This window comes from Coturnix japonica, chromosome 1 (genome assembly GCF_001577835.2).
Source record: "Coturnix japonica isolate 7356 chromosome 1, Coturnix japonica 2.1, whole genome shotgun sequence".
In the NCBI taxonomy this organism is placed as follows: domain Eukaryota; kingdom Metazoa; phylum Chordata; class Aves; order Galliformes; family Phasianidae; genus Coturnix; species Coturnix japonica.
The window spans coordinates 31988728-32011892 of record NC_029516.1 but is presented as its reverse complement, the minus strand read 5'-3'; the positions used below and the strand labels follow the sequence as shown (position 1 = coordinate 32011892).

The 23165-nt window shown below is 41.0% G+C and overlaps 1 protein-coding gene across 3 annotated transcripts; it reads right to left on the bottom strand.

Annotated features, from left to right (window-relative positions):
- Positions 1-420: 420 nt before the first annotated feature.
- Positions 421-22637, bottom strand: NUP107 (nucleoporin 107). 3 transcript variants are annotated; one of them, XM_015856265.2, is made up of 28 exons: positions 22506-22637; positions 21380-21465; positions 20847-20936; positions 19675-19802; positions 17382-17508; positions 16806-16909; positions 16163-16290; positions 15796-15844; positions 14555-14626; positions 13979-14067; positions 13051-13129; positions 12289-12402; positions 10743-10833; positions 9737-9813; positions 9271-9330; positions 8428-8573; positions 8264-8312; positions 7202-7271; positions 6653-6771; positions 5895-5933; positions 5415-5565; positions 4898-5004; positions 3049-3151; positions 2649-2809; positions 2300-2425; positions 1569-1682; positions 1129-1296; positions 421-742 (listed from the first exon to the last, which is right to left on the bottom strand). In XM_015856265.2, the coding sequence occupies exons 1-28, from the start codon at positions 22511-22513 to the stop codon at positions 635-637; spliced, it is 2763 nt and encodes a 920-aa protein (XP_015711751.1). In that variant the 5' UTR covers positions 22514-22637; the 3' UTR covers positions 421-634. The 3 variants fall into 3 exon arrangements, with proteins under 3 accessions (XP_015711751.1, XP_015711758.1, XP_032299352.1); XM_015856272.1 differs by having other exon boundaries at positions 423-742; positions 19675-19787; XM_032443461.1 differs by lacking the exon at positions 22506-22637 and adding an exon at positions 21699-21717 and having other exon boundaries at positions 423-742.
- Positions 22638-23165: the final 528 nt, after the last annotated feature.

Here is a 23165-nt window from a genome sequence, read left to right as displayed (position 1 = left end):
GCGATAGAGCTGCGTCCTGCCCCCTCTCCCTTCAGGAAGAGGTTAGACACGATAACGCGTGTAAACGTGCAAGCAGGTTTATAAGCGAAACGCGGAACGTCGCGCTCGCTTCCGGACTCGGTCAGTTCTTCCGCAGGTCAGGATCACCTCCACCTGCGAGCAGCTGCACCGAGCGCTGTGTCCCCTATGGAGCCGGTGCCTTTGCTCTTCGTGGGATGCTCCCTCCGCCCACCGCTTCTGCAGCCCTCTGCTCTGATCTCCACATGCTGCCGCACTTTCCAGCTGCAGCTCCGCACTTTCCTGTACTGCTGAATAACGCTTCCCCTCCACAGGCGGCTCCTCAGCACGTACCCAAAGAAATCCACACGGCACCACCTTTCTGTGTGCGCTGTCAGCTCAGACGTGAATGAACAAACACTGTCTGTTTATAAAGCACGTTTATTAAGAAAAAAAAAAAGTTACAAAATAGATCATGTCACAAATATCCTCCCACATTGGTCACAGCCTCAGAATTGCAATGCTGATGGCTGCGCTTCTTGGAGCAGAGATCAGAACGGATCACACAATGAAGCAATGCTGATGGCGGTGCCCAGGCTTCACGTTCAGAAGTTTGTGCAGGTATCTACAGGAAATTCTAAGGCTGGATTTCATACCCCAGGGGATCCAGGTCCTGGTCCAGAAGCATCAGAGAAGATTCCCTCAGCTTCTGTAGGAATTTTCGGAGCTCTTCTTTTGAAAATACCTGAGGATAAAACCAAGTACGTAGCCCAGTAAGATTCATACACAAGGAATTGTGCTGCTATCGAAGTTAATGGTGGTTTGCTGAGCTACTCAATGTCTCCACCGGTTTCCCATCTAGCAGAGCGCCCACAGCAGATCTGCATTTCACAGCATTAGGTCCGGGACTGGTGTCAGTGCTCAGAGCCCACAAGGGGTGTCAGATAACTCTGTCTCAGCTACTACACAAAATATTGGGGAACTGACCAGTTTAATGTCAGTGCAGCGAATGGGAAGAGACAAAGAAACTCAGCATGTTCAGTTCCTCTCTGTACAGAAACTTCTTTCACGTCCAACCCACGGATCTTTTAATTGGAAGCCAAGCTGCCTGAAGCTGCCTCAATAACTCACCGTATAGAGCTTGTGTCGCTCGGATGCCACCATGTCTGCCAGCCGCAGGCACTCCTGGTACTGCCCAGTGCTGTGCAGCACCGTGTGCAGCAGGAAGCACATCATGGGCAGGCACAGCTTTCGTAGCAGAATCATCTGGTGTGTTCGTTCAGGGTCCTCCTCAGCATCCTTAGCAAAGCACAGCAGATGTTAATATTACAGGCATCTACCTTTACAAGGAGACATAATTAAGGTATTTGTAGTGTCAAAGAGAAAACAAACCAATGGGACTATGCCTAAACTGCACTGCCAGATTTATATGTGAAGGTGAAGTGGCCATAGAACTGGTGACAGCGAGGCCAGAGAGAATTATTAGTGAGTAAACAGAAGGATGACAAGGGTACAGCTGGGTACAGCCCAGCACTCTGTGCTCCATGGCGTGATATTACAAATCATTTTACCTCTCTAACATCAACCATCCATCCTCCATCAACAAACAGCAACACGTTGTACATCTTCTCCTTGACGTCACTCGTAAGACCATCCAAGAAACTCTTCCAGATACCATAGTCCACCTGGCAAAGAAACAGGAAATGATCTGCTGGGCAGTGACTTGTAGGCTACTGGAGCAGAATCTTCACCGTGTGTCTAACAACTCATGCTGCTCTAATTCTGATTAGAACCTTCAGCCAGAGAAGAGTTAATAGGAGAATCAAGTACCCAGATTTATTTATAACACAACGCTGATAAACAAGACATTATAACGAACGCTTACCCATTACATAATGCAGCACTGCAAATAAATCTGAGTCACACAGGAAAAAAGCATGAGAATTTCTCGTGCAGCGGCTCGACTATTGTGCTGTTTTGTACTCCCTCTTTCTGGCACATAAACACAGTATTTTATCAATAGAGCTCTAGTGCAGAAGGAATGAGCAGACTCCTGGTTCATTCTCCCCAGGGAGGTGTTTAAGAGCCATCCCTGGATGTGTTTAAGAGCTGTTTGGATGTGGTGCTCAGTAATATGATTTAGCAGAGGGTTGTTAGAGTTAGGGTACTATGGTTAGGCTGCGGTTGGACTTGATGATCTTTGAGGTCTTTTCCAACCTGGGTAATTCTATGATTCTAAATTAAACTCAGGTTGTCTCCTAAGCAAGAACAGAAATGCCTGCAGTGAAGGGCTTTTACCTACCTCGTACTTTTTTTCTTTATGCTCATGGGCCACTTTTTCAGTGAAACTCGCTTGTGGCAACAAAGGCGGCTTCTGTGGAGCTGAGTTCATGTGTTGGAACCATTTATTGAAGATTTCATGGGCTTCCTGCATGGCATTGGAAACAATGTTTGGACATTGGTTCATATTGAGCGCAGAAAGGAGCTCTCACTGTTTTGTAACATTTCGGGTGCATTGTATCTAAGAATCACAAGTTGACTCAAATGGGTAACACTTAAAATGTCACCACCAAAGCAAAGCCACCATTATTTATATTAAGATTCTATTATTATTTATTAATAGCTCAAAACACAGTTTACTTAAAACTCACCAAATATGCCCGTATACATAAATGTTCCCTTATAGCGTTGTCGTCTTCAGCTGGAAGAGAGGCTTCTATTCCCTGCTCCTCCCATTGGTTGTATATTTCTGCTATAGAGTCTTGAGGAATCTTCACAAACACGTCTTTTGCAGCTTCGTGCTTCTTGGATGCTGTAAGAATGTGAACTGAGTATCAACAGCTTTGCAATTTCCATACTTGACCTACGTAAACTGACAAACCGTATCGCAGTTAAGTCACTATAAGGAAAACAGGTGCATCGTACAGTGCTCTGCTCTATTACCCATGCCTTTAACAGACAAGATGCACAGCCAGACCAAACATATTGCCAAGAGTCAACGAAGACAAAACCAACATGTATAAAGTCTACGGTATATGTGAAGTTGAGTACCCAAGAACTTCCTCATGATAGCATTGCTCTGCTTGAGTGCTTCAGCCCTCTGTGCAGGATCAAATACGAGCCAGTCGATTACATCTATTTTCAGCCGATCCGCCTGTAAAAATCAATGTATTTATTAGAGTCACTAACATTTACAACACACAGGTGGCATTAAGTGTAATAAATCCACTCAAAGAAGTACACAGGTTTCCAGAGATCTCTGGACAGTCTTACAACGTACTAATAATCACTTTATTCACACCTTTTGTCTCAAAAGCTTCGGCAATAATCTCTATGGTCAAAATTCATCCAAAAAATCCGTTCCTAAATACCTCCCAGATTTTCAGACCAAATTCTGGAAATAGAAGGGCAGCTATTCATAGTATCTCATTGTCACTTAAGTACTGAATTAGATCCAGCTGACATTCGGTGGTGATGACAAGGAACCTGTTGGCACAGACTATGTCTGCAGTAGCTGGAATGTATCATTTGGACATGGAATGAAGTACAGCTGAGATCCAAAGTATTAATCCTCATAACTCTTAGAAGCTACAATAACACTCTACTCTCAGCTACAACGTATTTTATCACAGTTATTTCACAGGCTTCAGGCTCCACTTAGTGCTCTCACAGGGACACGCTACTAGTGACACACAACTCAAGCCCAGAAGATCAAAGAGATGTAGAGACAGAGGTTAAGAATTGATGCCATTCATCTCCTTGCTTGGCCACACAAAAAGCATGTTTCTCTCTGTAAGAAGCCATGCTTTTTACATTACTGCCTCAAAGTTTGCTGAAATGGACAAGTTCAGGCAAGTCCTGGCCAAGGTTCCAGGACTCCTTTTGTCTGAGATACACGGGAACCAAGGTTCGAGAAATCCCTTTGTTTAGGAAATGGACAAGTCCGGGAGCTACGAAAGGGAGATAAGATACTGATCAATGGCCCTTAAGTGATCTTTTTGTGTTGGCCTATCTCAAGGAAGATGGCCATCCCTGAGGACTAATGGCCCTTAAGTGGTCTTTCTCTCGTGTTGGCTCATCTCAAGGAAGATTGACATCTCTGAGGAAATCACAAGACTCTGACCCGAGCCGTCCCGAAATGTCTCGAAGGCTGGAAAGAAGGATAAAAAGGGCACGGACAAACCCCGAATTTAGGTTTTCTGATACCAGATGCCTCACTACGGAAACAAGGAGGTTTTCTGTCATCAGATGCCTCTCTACGCGAGCGCCTGCATGCTGAAGAAGATGCCTGCATGCTGAAGAACCACGGTTTGAGGGTTTCTAGGTATCTGACCTCAGATTCCTCCACCATTGTCCTACTGCTGCCTATTATCTCTTCTGGGATTGCTGCTCGAGATTCTGCCTCCTGAGACCTCGCTACTCTGACCATCTTCTCTGTGTTTCATCGATCTGCGGCCTGCTACTCCGCTGCTGCTCTCCCCTACGCTTATTTTGCCCCGGACCAACGTTAACAACGTGCTATGGGACGCTGCTGCTTCCAGGAGGTGACTATTCCCCGCTTTAATGTAATTCTTGCTCTTTTCTACCTTTTTCTATCGCTTACTTTCCCTTCCCCATCACCCTAATTTTGGTATTCGTCGCTCTCCCTTCCCCGTCCCCTCAATTGTCTATTATTTCCAATAAACTGGTCGGATCAACATTTGAATGTTCTTCTTCTTAATCTCACGCCGGGCATAACATATCAAAAGAACCTCGCCTCACTCCTAAATTGGAGTGAGACACTCTCACAGACCTTCTCAAGACAATTCCAGCAGTATTTAAAGACAAATACAGAACAGATGTGGTGAAGGACGCTGTGCTTGACTGCAGATCGGAACAGCTCCCAACAAAGCACACTCACCTCTGTCGTGCCCGTGTCTAACATATGATCATGGTGGCTGAAATCCCCAGCATCCTTCTTGCGGATGTTCTCAACAACAGTTTTCGTTATGGCTGCAACATCCAGACCTGTGTGAACAGAGAATTACACAGCGGGGATCAGAAATTCAAACTTAGTGCTGAATGAATTCCAGACTGTGCCTACGGACCTTATTTCTTACTGCCTGTAACTGTTATTGGGCTGGTCACACTCTCGCTGCCACGCTAAATTACAGGCTATTGAGATACATAATTTATTGCAGGTATTTTAGTTGAATGATATCTGAGATAACAGAAAACACCAGTCTGTGCTGGGGACCTGCGTGCAGATATGTGTGTCAAACTTCAGAGCATGTATTTAAGACAGGCAGTTAGCATTTAATTTCTGCTATGTTTGGACACAATCCACAAGCAAAAGTGATATTTAGCTTATTTTAGAAATAGAATTGCCATTCCAGGTTACAGGTAGAAAACATATTTTAATACAGAGCACATCTCACCTGCTTCTTTTGCTAATTCAAGACAGTGGTGGCGCTGATCGCTTTCAGTAACGTCTTCTAGAAACAGAGCGTACTGGGCAACGGCCAGCTCAGGGGGCAGGTGGCTGACATAGAAAGCTATTAAGTCTGTGTGCCTCTCTGATATCATCCGCTGAAGAATAAAAGTAAATATTAAAAATAAACAATGTTCCTCTATGTACACACATCTAAGTTAAGAACACTAAATCATGTGTAACCCAGATTCCTAATTGTGTGGGTTTTTTTCCCCCTCGTACACAAGACTCCACTTATTTCTCAGCTTCCAAAGAAGAGTCAATAATACTTAAGCATCCGACAGAAATGCTGCATACTCAGGCAAGCTTCCATGCATCTATTAGGAGAGCACTAACTCTTGCCACCACGTAACATTTACTCTCATTTTTTTTTCCTCCCTTACATCTAAACTATCAGAGAAAACAAAATGTCATTCTGAAGGCTTACCTGGATGTAGGTCTTTAGGACTTCAACAGAGACTTCCTCCTTAGTGCAAACAAATAGAAATTCAATTTTAAATGAGAACGTAGCAAAACCCACCACCAATAAAAACAAACAACCCCTGAACACCAGGAAATACCAAGGACAGCCTGAATAACATGAACAGCTTTAGCTAAGAACCAAGTGTTGATTACTGAAGAGCCATCATTTTAGTCTGCTGTGGTTATCTCATGTCTGTGCATATTTATGTTTAAGCAAGAACAAATTAGTGTGACATCCTTCACCAAAGGGTTTAGAAGAAAACCATGCAGGCTGACTTCTGTCCGATTCTTATAATCTGACATTCTTATAGTTCATATGGATTCATCTAAATACAGAAATACAATAAATACAGTTCCAAGGGCAGTGCCCGAGGTCAGGGTATTTTGGCTGCTGTATGTAAATCTGACTTTGAATTTTGAGTTAGGTCCTTTGTTTCCAACACAGGCTCCTAAATAAAATCTGCCTTCCCCAAAGAACATTTTTAAAGCTGATCTGGAGGAGATGCTTTTTTTTAATGGATCCAATATCAACAAACACAGTGGAGGCACATAGCTTCTCATCAGGCTGGTAGTCATTTACCATTACAGTACATATTTTGAGCATTTAAATACATGCATCCTAATTCCAAGAGCAGACATTGCTAGGAGAACTTTGAATTATAGAATCATTGAATCCTCTTCTATGAAGAAGATCTTCTTAAGTTAATCTAACTTAACACTTACCTTAGTTTGCAGGCCCAAAGTGCGGAAAAACAGAATAAGGTGCGTCATGAAACGAAGGAGGTGCCCTGGAAGCACGTGTCTGTCTTTGGAAATCCATCTGTTGAATTCCTCCATCAGACCTGTAACCACCAACAACACCTGGATCAGTCATACCCCAATGAACTACGTGTTTCAAAACTATGCATCTATTCAACTAATACAGTTTAGCCTTAAATGCACAATAAAACAGAACTGGGACAGCTTGGCAAATATTCATCTGTTTGGCTTTAATCTCTGCTGTAAGAAATGCATTCTGGCATTTCTTAGACAAAGATGCAGCGATATTCTCACCTGTATTCTGAATCATCTACATGTTTTCACAACCACCTCAAAAACTACTTTGTAGGTCAAGCTGCAGAAACTCTCTATAGCTCTTGATTAAAGAATCAGCTTCATTTTTAGGTGGAGTTTGCCTAAGTTCTAAAATCCTTTCACACAGAAGTTGCTGGAAAGATCACCAGAGATAATGCAGCCAGTTGGCATTTAAAAGTCACTTAGAGGAAAGCTCACCATCCACATCTCCCAGTATAATGAATTTCTGAATCACACGATAGTGTTCTTGGTTCTCCTCTATAACTCTCTGGGGAGGAAAAGAGAGAGTTCAAACTGTGAATAAAATCTTACAGCACAACATGGTAACAGCACAACATGGTAAAAAAAGAAACAAAAAAGCAAATTTGTAAACAAAGCAAAGGTTTCTTAGAGGAAAAAAAGAAGTTCAAAGGGTTTTCTGCATTAAAGAAACTGCCCACACTATGTCCATTTTCAATTACAAGGATATCAGCAAACTGAAAGAGCTGGAATATAGATCCGTGAAGTTAATGCTTTCATAATAGAGATCTAAGAATAAGGGCTTCTTGCTTTGAACAGAATGACTGTGTATTAGAATAGATTCTACAAAGTCATAAAAGCTGCAACACTGTCTATGAATCTTTAGGGAAAAGGCCTGTGAAACTCACTTGAATATATCTTTTCTGTAGGGAAACTAAGGCATGAAACACAATTCAAATGCACCCATGAAACTGGCTGGTGAGCACAGCACCAGAAAGGCCACGGCAGCTGAGTGTACCTGGCTGGCTGCTTCCATCTGCAAGCTTTTCATTTGACCCCATCTAATACAGTTTCAATTTAATCTTTACAAAAATTAACATCTAATTTATCTATTCCAGCTTAAATGAAAGGACAAACACAGTGTACTAAAAATATACATACTTCTTTTGAAAGACCTGCTCTGAAATATACATGCGAACCTCCCACAAAGAAAACCCCAAGCAATCATTCTTCACACATTTTATCAGAGTGTTAATAATGCGATTTACATTGTCTGCTTTGCACGTCTGACAGCAATTTGTGCTCCGCTGTTTCTTCAGCACATTCAATTAGTTTGGCAGATAAGAAACAAGACAAAACCTGCACCTTCTTCATCATTAAAAGGTGTCAGAAAAATCTATTTGAATGAAGAATACATTACAGGGACAGAAAGCCAGTCACTGTTTGATGAAATAGAGGAGCACAAAGGACTGTGTAAGTTAAAATAGCCAACAGTGAGGAGAAACTGTCAGCAATAAATACCTTCTTGTCTGTTGCCTGAAGTTCTTCAAATACTTTTTCTGAAGTCCAGCTTTAAAGTAGAAGACAGAAGGTTAAAAAAAAACCCCACACCACAAACATTACATTTAATACTGTGAAACGATCCTTTGTTGAGGGGAGGAACACAACTGCTACCTAAAACTTACTTGGTTTCTAAATACTCCCTCGGGAGCTCTTCCACCTCCTCGGCACTTACTACTGATGTTCGTATTTCCTGCTCCACGAGTGTATCCACCATGACCCTGAAATAAGCCCAAACGGTGTCCTCCCACGTGTCACAAACTGGAAGAAGCTGCATATTTTAAGCAACAGAACAGAGCAAAATGTTAGAGATGGAGAACCATCAGAATCCAAACACACCAACTGTAACTTAGGATCAGTTTTTTTTCCTCAGGGACATGATTTAGCAGAGGGTTGTTAGATGGGGTCATATGGTTGGGTTGTGGTTGGACTCGATTATCTTTAAGGTCTTTTCCAACCTGAGCAATTCCATGACTCTCTGATTTGCCGTCTTTGTGCTAAAACTTCATATCCAGTTCCTTCTCCTAAGTAGTGATTTATTTACATACATGTACAAAAAGCATCGGTACTTAGAAGAAGGAGAGCACAGAAAATACCTGGAGGATTCAAACACATAAGAAGAACTACTTGAAACTATCAATAGTGAAATTTGGTTACACTGACAAATCAGAATATGGTGCATGGGCAGAAAAGTGGCTGCACAAGCTTTTAGATAACACTAACATTTCAAATCTAAAACAACAAAATCAAAACCGGTTGCCCTGAGGGTCAGCAACAATAATACTAAAAAAGTCTATTAAGTATATTTAATTAAGGCAGAAAAATCTTGCACAGACCATGTCTGTTATTGCTATTGTCATGATTACTAAGCTTTTGAAAGCACATTAAGAAGAATGTCTTTATGATGTTATTATCACATATAATAATTCACAAGTGCTGAACACCATGTACTAGGAGGCCTAACATACCTGCTTGAGGTTTCCACTGAGTGCTGCATAGATTGCTCTCTCGTATCTGTTGAATTGCTCCTAAAATAAACAGTTGAAAAATTACCCATGAGTTAAAAAGCACCAACACATCCTGATAAGTTACATTTTATTAGAGACTAATCCATTACTAAGTGTTCCATGCACTTGAAAAGTTGAAAAGCAATGGTTTTTCCTTTCCCATTCAGCTGAGCCCAGATGAAAACCAGCATCAGCAGCTTCACTCTCAACTAAACAAAACTGACATTTCCAAAGCCTTAAAGATTGATGCTGATTGGGCAGGTTTTATCTACATGAAAAATATATTATTTCAGAAGTCCTCTTAGAAACATGAACCGCAAATCCCCACAGACAGTAAACCAAGAAGGCAGGCTTACTTAAAATCATGTTATAGTTCAAAGAAGTTGAACATTTCACATGACTACCAAGCAAATTAACATTATCTTACCTCTTCAGCCATCCGCCAACAACATATTTTCCAAATGCATCTGTATGGATTCCCTTCAACAGGCCGGACCTCGTTTCCTGTTTGCAAAGGATAATAATAATAAAAACAACACTCCAAAACAAGGCTAAGACACCAGTCGAGATAAAAGTAATGGGATATCAGGGTTTGAAAAGCAGGAAAGCATTATGCCTTCCAGTCTCAGGTGTGCACAGCACTCAGACATGCTCATAAATCCTTTGCTAAATCTAGCAAAGTCCAAATACTATAAAACCATGTATTTTTCCTCCGTTTACCTTTGCAGAGCTCTTTAGTCCTATTATATCTCTTGGCTTCCAAGAGATCTTGGAATGCTTATGGACTCCATCTTGGAGTCTATAAGCAATAAAATGTTTGCTAGCTGGCTTAGTGCCTTTAAACTGGAATAGCTTTAAACTGAAAGAGGGAAGATTTAGATCAGATATCAGAAATCCTTAACTGTTAAGAGTGGTGAGGCACTGGAACAGGTTGAACAGTGAGGCTGCAGATGTCCTCTACCTGGAAGCACTCAAGGCCAGGCTGGATAGGGCTGTGAGCAACCTGGTCTAGAGCGAGGTGTCCCTGCCTGCAGCAGGAGGTTGGAACTAGATGGTCTTAAAGGTCCCTTCCAACCCAAACCATTCTATAATTATAGAAGGCAGAAGGTTCTCTGACATAGAGAAAACACGTACTGAGACATGAATGGTGGTGGTGAAGATCTGTCCAGAATTCCTAGACATCTGTTTTCCTAGCTGCTATGTTTGTATAAAAAAACACCCAAAAATTGACTTAACTATGTTAAGTGGATTCAGTGAACTCATACCTTCAATTAAATCATCTCATGCATGTTAAATGTGATCAACAGACATGGTAAAACATATTCTAGGCACAAGAAAGACCCTCAGTATTAAATAAAGAGCTAATTCTCTTTGCTAAAGAGAAAACCCTCTGCTTATTTTTACAGTTCTCAAATGCAGATGGAAGTAAATACCTCCATTTATGTTGGGATCATGATACAATTTCCATCCTTCCAAAGTTGCAGCTCTCCAGGCCTGACCGCATCGTTTGCATAAGCGCTGGGCCTGAAAAATAATAGATTTTCTCTGCAATCGACTTCAAGGGAAGAAATGCAAACGTTATTAAAATCATTCATTTGTGTAGGGATTGCACTAGGCAAAAAAGAACCTGAAACTCAAAATAACTGAAGAATTTCAAAGTAATGAAATGTAATCAGTGTGTTTCTCATTAAATGTTTAAGTTTTTATCAATACTTACTTGTAAGTATGATAGATGCATTACAGTCTCACCCTTCTGGCTTAAACAGCTGTTCCATGTCCTTCTGACAAGCTTAAAGTACCACCTTGTTGCTTAAATCCCTTAACCATCTCTTCACCTACTTTTCTAATTGACGTAGCTTTCCAAACCCCTTGTGTGCTGCTAAAAATACCACGTCTAACTTTCCCATGATATCAATAGCCTACTCACTAGAACAAAGAGATTTAATTCGAAGCTATTTTGAACAGCATGGAATGACAATGGTCAAGCTCACATACTATATTTTATCTATCGTAAGATAAAGGAACCAAGGCTGTTTCTTGGTTTTAACTCTTTCAACAGAGAATAAGTGACTCCATGCTTATCAGATAGTAGGAACACCGTAGTGCAACTGAAATTGAAGATTTATATTCATACCCCTCTGAAGCAACGTGGACTTGTGCCCATACTATCAAACAATGAATGGACAGGGGAACAGAATACCAGCAAGTGACCAACTTTCTAATCTAAGGTCTTAGACACAGGAATCTGAAGTACCTTTTCCTTTCCATTTTCCAAATGTCATATAATTGTAGAGCCTGGTATAAGACTGAGCTTCCAGCTCAGACCACACCACAGTACAGCTAGTTACGTTAAATCACAAAAGCTGCTTCACAACTGGACATCTTTACTTGGAACAGCATTAGGACCAGGACTGCCAGATGTTACTCAGATAAGGATTAAGGCAAAATATAGAATCATAGAATTACCCAGGTTGGAAAAGACCTTGAAGACCATCAAATCCAATTGCAGCCTAACCAGAACCCTAACTCTAAAAACCCTACACTAAATCATATCCCTGAGCATCACATCCAGACGGCTCTTAAACACATCCAGGGATGGGGATTCAACCACCTCCCTGGGGAGCCTATTCCAGTACCTAACTACCCTTTCTGTAAAGAAGTTCTTCCTAATATCCAACCTAAACTTGCCCTGGCGCAACTTGTATACGCATTGTATATTCTGTAGAGCAGCCAAGAAGCAGAATTATAGTAAAAGGGTGAATGGAGAATAGTATGCTTTCTAGAATATTCCAATACAGTCTATTTGAGGTTTTTCCTTACAAAGACACCTGGCCAAACAGTAAAGGTTAAAAAAAAAAAGGTAACATGCTATGCCATGACTTTCCCTCAGCTCCATTCAAATCATACAGCTTTAATAGTAAGGTTTTAAACAAGTTAAACTACTTAACCGAGAATATTCTTTCATTTTCTGAGGTTTACCTCATCTGTCATCCCTGCTCTGATAAGAGTGAAGAGATACTTCAGTAATCTTGCATCGTCTTCTCGATCCAAATCATCAAGTGGCAGTTTCTGTCTAATGGGAGCATCTGGATCCTGCAAGGAAAAAAAGGAACCATCCATCCATTCAAATAATGCGTATCCGCCTCTTCCAATGATTTCCTGTCCTGTTTTACAATTCAGAGTCACATTTTCATATTGGCACAACATGTTATACAGCCCACATAATCTCTAGCATGATGCTTCCTTGTCTTTATTTCCTTTATTCCTCTTCTGTCACTGTTCCTATCAACTGTAATCTCCTTATTTATCACTATGCCTCTGCCTCAAACCTCTCATCTTCCAGCTCTTCCCACCTTAAAAGCCCTCTCCCCTTCTGCTTATCAATCTACCTGTCTATACTCCTCCAGCTTCTCAGCAGCCTTTTCACACTAGTTGTACTTGCTTCTATTTAAAACAAATATATCAAGATCTGATAATTTTAATCATTATATTAATCATCCAGCGACTTCCAACTTTGGCATTCACTAATATCCTCTCATCAGCGACCTCCTTACTGCTTCACCATTTCTGTACTGATTTTCCAACTTAATGCCTTGTCATTTTTAGATACTACAACAATTTATAGATACCAAAAACTGCCCCGTTCCACCCATTTTTAGAAAACAGCATATGTGTTCTGTGCAAAGCATTTTGAATGGCTTTTATGCCCAAAACCAAGTCTTATATTTAAATAACACTTACCAATTCTGTTACCAGAGGTCGAGAACTTCCAATGAATGTACTTAACTGTCGCTGCTTCAGGATATGTAGCGTATTCTCCCTGGGAGCAGTGAAATGTTTTTGAGAGAAAGAAGGGATTAATAGCAAACATTTTAATAAGACATTAAAATTAGAAAATATTTCTGGATAATTGGAATAGGGTTACAAGAAAGGAATGCTTGGTTTGGTTTGTGCATCAATGAACAGTGTTATCGTACAATTTCATTAGAAGTACAATACTGGAATCAATGCACGTGGCTTTGACTTCTTTCAAAACCACTTTCAATGTATATGAACTATTAATCCATTTCTGCATGAACAAGATTTCCCATTAGTGTTCAGCATTATCGGTCTTGGATAGAAATACAACTTAGGATGAACACACGATTCCAGAAGCCTGTGTTCACCTGTCTTTAAAACAATGCTTATAATAGGAACTAGAATCAAGAAGACTTTGCTCTCTACTGCCTTAAAATCCTTGGCTGGTAATAAAGATGACAATAATTACTTTTGGTGAAGGATAAATGGTAAAAAGTGATGACACGAACTTCAAAAGCCAGACAAAGAACTGAGCACAGAAGAGAAACACATGAGAACAGTTTTATCACCTGCTGATCAGCAGCTGACCATCTTTTTGATGTCTTTTTGATGAAAAATTAAACTGTCATCTATGTAAAACTAAATTAAATTGTTTTCACAACCTTCCTGTCACCTGCTCCTCCCAAAGGCAGTATCTGACTTTTGAGAAGACATAGCCAAACTGGGGAGTAGCTCACTTTTCATATCAATGAATTTAAGGAAAAATGAATGAATGGACCAACTTCTTAGGTGGTTCTAGACTGATTCTGTGTCTGGTTCTGTGAATATTACAATTGAGGAAGCATGGATACAATCAAAAGTCTGAACTCACCAATACACAGATTTTGCGTAAAACTCAATATTATCAGAGAAGTTCCCAATTTCATCCTTGGCGATGCTCTCTAGCCAATCTACCACCAGCTGGAATGAAATTCAATAGCTTTTTTTAGAACAAACACACAATAAATAATACTCCATCTTTCTCTCATCTCTGAATCTATTTGATATCTACACAGTAATCCAAGGCGTACATATCCTAAGAAAAAGCTCAACTTAAGTGCCCAGTTTGAAGCTTGTTTTGGCACTTGATATATTTCTCACTAGATGCTGCAGTTACTACTGCACTATTTAATAGCTCCTTAATTAGTAACAACAGTTGCAGATGATCCAAATTGGAACAGTTCTCAGCCTTCTATGCTCTCCAGCCCAGCCTGAAATATTTCTGATCTCTAGAAATCAAGGAGCAATATTGCTGCACAGGCCTAGATGAATATAAAGAAATAGTTACTTGACACAGCTTAATAAAATACACAGAGCTCATATTTTCTAAAGCTGATGTAACATTAGTTTCATAAATATTTAAGTGTTTACTCATCTATTTCCGTTCTCACCACAAAAATTCTCTTACCTGGCTTTGTCGAACAAGAGCATCTTTCTGAAACAAGTTGTCTACATTCATCTTTTCGCTTGCATTTAAAACCTATTGAGAAAAACTTCATCATCACTTGGTGGAAAAGAAAACTTACCATAGAAACATCAATCTGAACAGTTTTTAACTTCCAAAATTGACTTGGCATTCACCCCCTACCCTGTCCTTTTTCAGAAACAGATGATGCCACACATCTGTTTTATTTGGATGCTCTACTTTCTGTCACACTAAGATTGATAATACGATTCAAATGTGTGGTCACAGAAAGATTTTACACAGTAGATCCATCAACTCCATTGACTGCTCTCACATTACCACAAATCCAGTTTACTACTTTGTATGTTGAGAAGGCCAGACATTTTTACAGAGCTCATACGAGCACTAGACACGAACAAATGGAAAACAAAACTAAATACACACACCAGCCCAGAACCCTGGTCTTTCTTGTTGCTCTCCTGCATTAAGTTGGACTTCTTACAACAAAGGCTGAAGAATACAAGCGTTTATCTAAAAAAGACAGATAGGAAGAGACTCTTTTTGGCAGAGCAGAGTTTAATTTAAAAGCACTGACAACTCAGCAGTGGGAATCAAGGAGGAAGCTATTTCATGACTGAGAAAAAAGCAACTACAATCGTAAATTTCACAAAGGCTGAGTTGCTTTACTTCTTGTTTTGTCTTCCCAGGCACATTCTGGCAGCAAAGGCTGGAAGCACTGCATTGACACAGACAAGAAGACTACAGCTGAAACAAGAACACTCCAAAAACTTGATTTCTCTTGAGATAAACTGGAATCAGGATTGCAGAGCACCAGACAGCTTGAGACCACATGTTCTTCTAGGCAAAGCAGAATCATCTCTGCCCCAGGGAACATTATCACTACGGATACAACTTTTAAATATAAATCTATCGTTATTTCCAGTTGATTTTCCAAGGGCATGAGGAATACTCGGTGAAATAAAACAAAATACACTTGATACAAATGTTTAAGCCAGCATTCTCAATTTGGAATCAAATATATCATAAAAGGTGAATTTAACTATATATAGAATAATTTAGTATTTATCTTGATAGTTATTAAATCAATCTCATCTTTACTTTCTTTTATCTTTGAATTTTGAGTGGCTGCAATACTGAGCTTATTAAAAAAATATAACACAAGACTATAGCTTTAAAATGCATCCTTTAAAAACAGTAATACTATTTTTCTCCCTCAAACTTACTGTGATTTCAAAGGCAGTTTCATCTTCCAGTGCAGACTGTATTCTGTCTCTAGAAATAAAAGTGAAAAACCTTAACTACCAAAATAACGCTGAAACAATTCAGGAGAATGCAGAATAAAAGCAAAAGCACTAAGAATACCTTTCAAGTGTTTAAAAATACTACAAGTTAAGGAAGTAGCAACAGGGCTGTTAACAACTTTCAACTCCCATAAATAGATAGTGAATAGGCATCACGATCAGCAGTTAGGTCCATAAACAGATAAAGAAATAGGCACTTAGTTCCTTTACTCTGTACTTATTCTCTCGCATGCAATATGTCTAAGGTTATCTCAGTGTGAAGAGGCAATGGGCTTTTCAAAGAAATTACCTATAAAGTGAGGACAACAGTCTCCACGTTACCATCTCCTGCTTGAGAAGCCACAAGACACTGGCGGTCTTTGAAAACTTCTGCTGTCCAGGAGTTGCTCTGTAAACTATCTTCCCCAGTATGTTCACCTGAGGTAAGGAAGCACATACACAGTCAATAGTGCTCATCATTTTTATTTTTATAATCCCTGCTGATAACGGACCATCAGTCAATAGTCTGTTATTTAAATAAACAGACTTCTTAAAGCTGACGTTGAGAACTCTACTGCCAGTTTGCTAGGAATGCAGTAGAAAGCTCCTAGACCACCACAGTAACATGCGTGGGGACAGGACTAGGGGTAATGGGATGAAAGTACAGCATGGGAAGTTCCGCACGGATGTGTGGAAGTACTTCTTTACAGTGAGGGTGACGGAGCACTGGAACAGGCTGCCCAGGGTTGTGGTGGAGTCTCCTTCTCTGGAGATATTCAAGACCCGACTGGACGCCTACCTGTGTGACGTGGTGTAGGGAACCTGCTTTGGCAGGGGGGTTGGACTCAATGATCTCTAGAGGTCCCTTCCAACCCCGACAATTCTGTGTCTGTGTGTATGTTGATGGTAAATTAAAACAAATAATAAAAGACCCATCAAAGCAAACTATTTACCTGATTATTACATATATTTTCATACTCATCCACGAGATCGAAAATGGTCGTTGATGTATGTTTCAGGAAGGAATGCAGAAAATCTGAGTACATGCTCATAGTAGCTAGAATAAACAGAAGAAGAAGAAAGCCATTTAAGACATGTTGTGGTTAAAAATACCAACACTAAAAGAAGAATCCTTCTGATGCCAAGGTATCTCATCACTAATAAATGTTAGCAAGGACAGTGATGATATGAACTGTTTATACCTCATAAAGTCAGAAGAATTCATCAGCTAATATAAAAAGATATATAGAAGCTTTGAGATAAATAAAATAATTATTAAACATCTGCTGTAAATCTGTCATCCAAGTTTTAAAGACAAACCTGCTTCTATGTCTCCACAGAGAATTCAATTTGTGTATTACTTCACCACAGCATCCCATTTGTGTCAGCAAGTTCAATAACTAGAAAAGCTAACTTTCTGAACTCTTTAAACTATTCTGCTTCTGGCATAGGAATATCTAAGTGAGAAGATACAGGAAAACAAAAACACGTATGTGTTCAATTGTGATGAAAGCCTCAGAGCATCTCACCAGCTTCCCCAGGATCATCCTCACGTAACAGTACAGCACTTGTGGTGACATCTTCCGTCATGTCTAGATTTGCAAACATTCCTGTCTGCTGAGGTGAGAGCATTGCCGTCCAGTTACTGTCATCCAACTAAAAGCAAAACAATATAAAGAAAACAAACAGCAAACTCAGATTACTACAAGGCTAGCTCCAAGGTACTGTCATTCAATATGAATGGTACAAACAGAGCAACTCAAAAGAGTGAATAATGAAATAACTGTATTTAATTAAGACACAACTATGATTTTAATGAACTGTTCTCAAAAGATTAAAATTTTAATCTGGAAAAAGAACATTCTCCTTTTTTTTCCCCACGAAATAACAAGTGTATACGCCAATGTAATCAGACCCTGCATTTTACATTCCTCTGTACCATTTTTTCACCTTAAAGCATACATAACTCCATCAAAGGATATAGTCTGTTATGTTAAACATTTTATTAACTTAGTATTTTGTTGACTAAGTTGTGAAGCAGCTGTGAAGAATTAAACTAAATAGATAAAGTTTGAACCAGAACCGTTTATTTCAGTCTTTCTATCTTCCTAGTGAACTGATCAAAATACTGATTGAATGAAGCAATACAGAATCACACAGAATTATCAAGGCTGGAAAAGACCTAGAAGATCATCTAGTCCAACCATCACCAACACTTCCCAGCTAAATCATATCTCTCAACACAACATCCAAATGTTTCTTGAACACCCCCAGGGTCAGTGACTCCACCACTTCCCTGGGCAGTCCATTCCAATGCCTGACCACCCATGAGAAGTAATATTTCCTAATGCCCAGCCTGAATCTCCCCTGGTGCAGCTTAGAACCACTGACATCTTTAAACATCTTTAAAGAGAAAATGCAAGAATATTCAAGCAGAGAACAAGGCAAAACCAGACTTTCTTGGGTGTATTTTAGGGGAAGCCTATCTAACAGAAGGGAGCAAAATGGCCAAAAGAGAAAAGAGACTATGCGTACACTATACAAACAGGATAGTTTCCTACATCTTTTTTCATGACAGCAATGGCTTTCTCAGCAGCAATTAACGCCAGACCGAGACCCAGGGATATGACAACAGCTGATTATTTTTCGTGGCTGTTAAAATATCCTCAGTCCAAACCAGAAAGAACAGATAATCAGACAACACTGCTGCAAGTTTCTTCTGCACATCCAAAAACTGCAGACATAGATGTGTTGTTCTTCTCTTTATGCCCCAGTTCCTACCTATAGTGTTTCACCTGCCTGATTTCTCTCTGCCATTTTTGCCCTCTATCCAGCCAGAACATAATGCTACAGCACTCCTAAACGTTCAGACCACTGAGCAAATATAAATCAGCTCCAGAAAAAAATATTTCAGCTCCCTGTGGGAAATAGAAAAGAGTCTGACGAGTGCTGTAATCTACCAGCAAGTGCACTGAGACAAGACATAATTCTAAGTCCTTTTTCCATCAACCTCCTATGAAAGCCACTGTCTAGCCCCAAGCTTCCTCCTGCTGAACTATACTGGACTCAGGTCAGAGCACTAAATACTCTCAAAATGCTATTTACAGAATGTCAAGAGGCTCTGAATCACAGGAAGAGTGCTACTATGAAGCACTTTATCAGTGCTGATCAACAGTCAATAGGCTCCAGAGCCACATGTCTTAATGAAACAAATGGGCTGCCACAAACTATAAACCAACCAAAAGGTAAAACGAATTAAAATTCACATACAGAAAAACATATTGTCTTGATTCAATTTAAAGGTAAACAGATAAAATAGTTCAGATGTACCTACTGATGACTTCTTTAATCACTGTTTTACCAAACATGTTACCACAGAAGACAACTAACGTCATCTGAAAAGTAATCAGAAGAGCTTGCTCTTTGAAGCTCAAACATTAACATGCGAATGAAACTAAATCTAGAGTGCTAAAATAAGAAAAAATCTCCAGGTTCGATTTGCTGACAGAACAATCATCTTTGAGGAATCCATAAGCAAGTGAAGTCAAGATTTCTGCAGTCAAAAATTGATGATTTAAAGACTTAACACATATGGGGCATTTAAGAAGGCCTAAAAACTCTTCATTCGTCACTACATCATCTCAAAGAACATCACAGTAATAAATAAAACTAGCATTAAGATTCAATAGAAGCAGTAATAAGAGTAAGCTTGTTCCACAAGCAGTTTGTCCCTGGTGTAAACTCCACAGAGACACAATAAACTTGTAGCTACCTTGAAGTTTCACAGGAGCTAAAGGAAAAAATGTGCTCTAACTGCCTTACCATGGATTGATTGCCAAGCAGACCAGAATTCTGCAGAATCAGAGAAGATTTCCCTGCAGCTCCCAGGACGGTAGGTGAGTCTGTCTGCTTCTGAGAGCTTCGGGATGCAATAACTGGAAGACAGAGAGCTTTCTTTACAGAATCACAGAATGACCCGGGTTGGAAGGGACCTCAAGGATCATGTAGTTCCAACCCCCCTGCCTGGCAGGGCCACCAAACATACACCTTTACTAGATCAGGTTGCCCAGGGCCCCGTCCAACCTGGTCTTGAACACCTCCAAGGACGGGGCATCCACAACCTCACTGGGCAGCCTGTTCCAGGGCCTAACCACTCTCCTAGTGAAGAACTTCCCCCTAACGTCCAACCTAAATCTTCCCTCTTTTAACTTAAAACCATTTCCCCGTGTCCTGCTACAAACAGTCTTTAAGGCCACAATGCTCTATCACAGAACTCCTGATCACAATGGAGACTAAAGTGTTTATGAAATCCTACTCAGACATGCAACAGACAGATCAACCAGATGGAGGAATAACTTGCTTCTGTCTGTAAGTATTTTCTTGCCATCAGAATGCTTGAAACCCAGAAATACCAATCAGAAAAGAAATATGAGTCTTAGACCTAAGTATTTTGAAATAATGAAGTTAATAATGAATTATGGAACTTAATAGTCTACGCATCTAGTTATGCTAAGGCTATATATGTATGAATAAGTCTGGAGCATTCTGAAGCACTAATCTTCCAAGCAGAGCACATATAAACCTAAAGACAAAGTGCACCTATTGTCATTTCAGTTCCATTGGGAATTACAGAGTGGTTTGGTTGGAACAGACCATAAAGACCACCCAGTTTTCCAACCCCCTGCTGTAGGCATGGCTGCCATTTACAAGATTAGGTTGCCCACGGCCCCATCCAACCTGGCCCTGAACATCTCCAGGGATGGGATATCCAGACTTTTCATGGCAACTGGTCCCACTGCTTCACCACCCACCGAGTAAAGAACTTTTAATGTCAATTTCAGATCTCCCAGTTTTAGTTTAGAATTGTGACCTCCTGTGGACCTGCACCCACAGCTCTACATCCTTTTTGTGCTGGACGTCCCAGAGCTGAAGCAGTCAGTTTATAAGCATATTACTCCTTTTAACTATGTAATAAAAAACAAAATAAGACTTACATGGCTGGCGAAACAACGAACTGGGAGTTCGTGGAATTATCTGGCCTTTGGGCGTCATACTTCCCATGCTGTCATCCAGGGATGTAATAACTGGTTGATTAACAAGTTAAGAAATACTCTTTAGCTCTAATCTTCCATGCAGAGCACATATAAACCTAAAGACAAATACATTCCTTTAACAGAGAGAGAAAAATCAATCTAGACATAGGCAAGAACTGACTATACAGGCATTCTCACAATCTCTTATCGAAGTCCAGTGAACAAACCATTCCAAGATATAGATAACTATGGCAGGTTTGACATGGTTTGTGATTTATGAAAACAACAGAGGGAAAAAGGAGGGGAGAATTTCCATCCAGAAGAGATACTCTGTGACAAAGCAAGTCACTACATCTCTTATCTTATTCTTAAGTTCTCCTGAGAAGGCCAAATAATGCACTGTGCTGCTGAAAAAAGCAGGAATATAAGGACATCACGAATACAGCATGCAACAGCTGAACAGAAAATAAAAAGCCTCTGCAGAAAAAGGATACTGCAAACTCTTTTCTGAGAGCCTAGTTTCCAGCCAGGCCTGGCCACCTCCGTAGTGATGGGTGACAGTACGTCTCCAAAACTGTTTCTGGAAAACAGGAACACAGACACAAAGTAAGCAAACACCTCCAAGAAAAACATACATTACAATGTTATTCTCTTTAGCTAATCCTTTCTTTCAAATGCTGGTAACTTCACAGCAGTGATTCAAAACCCCAGTTAAAGAGAAATTAACATTCCCAAGTAGCGATTGATATCTGAATCATAGGTACAAATGTCTATTCTGTCCATGAGCAGCAATTACAAACAAATCCAACCAACCAAAACATAGGAATTGTGCTGGAGAAAGAGAAAACCAGAAGAATCATAGGATCTGGACAAGAGCCAGCAGTGTGTGCTTGCTGCCTGGAAGGCCAACAGGCTGCATTAAAAAAGGAGTGGTCAGCAGGGAGGGGGAGGTGATTGTCCCCCTCTTGTGAGGTTCCATCTGGAGTTCTCTGTCCAGGCCTGGGGCACCAGCACAAGAAAGATGCGGAAATCTTGGAGCGGGTCCACAGGAGGGCCACTAAGATGATCAGCAGCCCTCCTATGAAGGAAGGTTGAGGGAACTGGGCTTGTTTAGCTTGGAAAAGAGAAGGCCCTGGGGAGACCTCATTGTGGCCTTCCATTATTTAAAGGGAATGTAAACACAGAAGGGGGAATGGCTGTTTACCAGAGTGGACAGAGATAGAAGTGAGGATGGTTTTAACCTAAGACAGGGGAGGTTTAGGTTAGATATTAGGAGGAATTTTTTCCCTCAGGAAGTGGAGACGCACTGGAACAGGTTGCCCAAGGAGGCTGTGGATGCCCATCCCTGCAGGCATTCAAGGCCAGGCTGGATGTGGCTCTGTGCAGCCTGGGCTGCTGGTTGGTGACCCTGCACATAGCAGGGGGTTGAAACCTCATCCATTTGATCCCATTAGGCATTTATAAACACAGGGCCGACATCAGCCGAGGGCCGCGGGGAGGCCTCAGCCACACGAAAGGCCTCGCTGCCCAGCAGGGCCGCGCGGCGCCACCACCATTAACCCACCCGGTGCCCATGAGGACGAAGGACAGCGGGGAACCCGAACCACCGCCCCTACTCACTTGTCCATGGCGGCCCGGCCCCGCTCGAGCCTTCCCGCCGGTGCCCGCCCCTCTCACGGAAACAGAGGCCGCTCTTCCGGCCGTGATGGCTGCGGCTGCACTGCGGCTGCGCCCGGGGCGGGGAGTGCGGGGTGAGGAGGCGGCACCATCAGCCCGGGTGGGTTCAGTAACTTAAAGGAGAAAAACGCCCTTAGGGCTGAAGTTGCCCAAGTAACATCAGTGGGACGTTCAGAGTAACGCACAGATATCTGGGGCAGTTCTATGGCACCAGCTCGAACTCCAGCACGGGTCCTTTCCCAGGGCACAAAGCTGGAAACGAACGAGATGAGGATAAGAGAAAACGCTGCCCCTCAGTACTGCCTCTAGTCAAAGTATAGGCATGAAAACTCAGCAGAAGAAATAAAACTGATGAGAAACTAAAAAGGCTTTCAAGGAGCAAAACATGCATTTCTAGCATGATGTTAAAGGAGCTGAAATTCAAACTATGAAATAGATTTCTAAGTATTAAGCACATGAAGTATATGAAGTACAACGTGTTTGCATCAACACTGATCCTGACTGCAGCCCTGCTGTCATAATCTTTGCAGTTAATGAGAGGACAGCAGAGCTCCACACTGACAGGACGTGTGAGCAACAAGACCCCGTCAGTGAGCACCACTG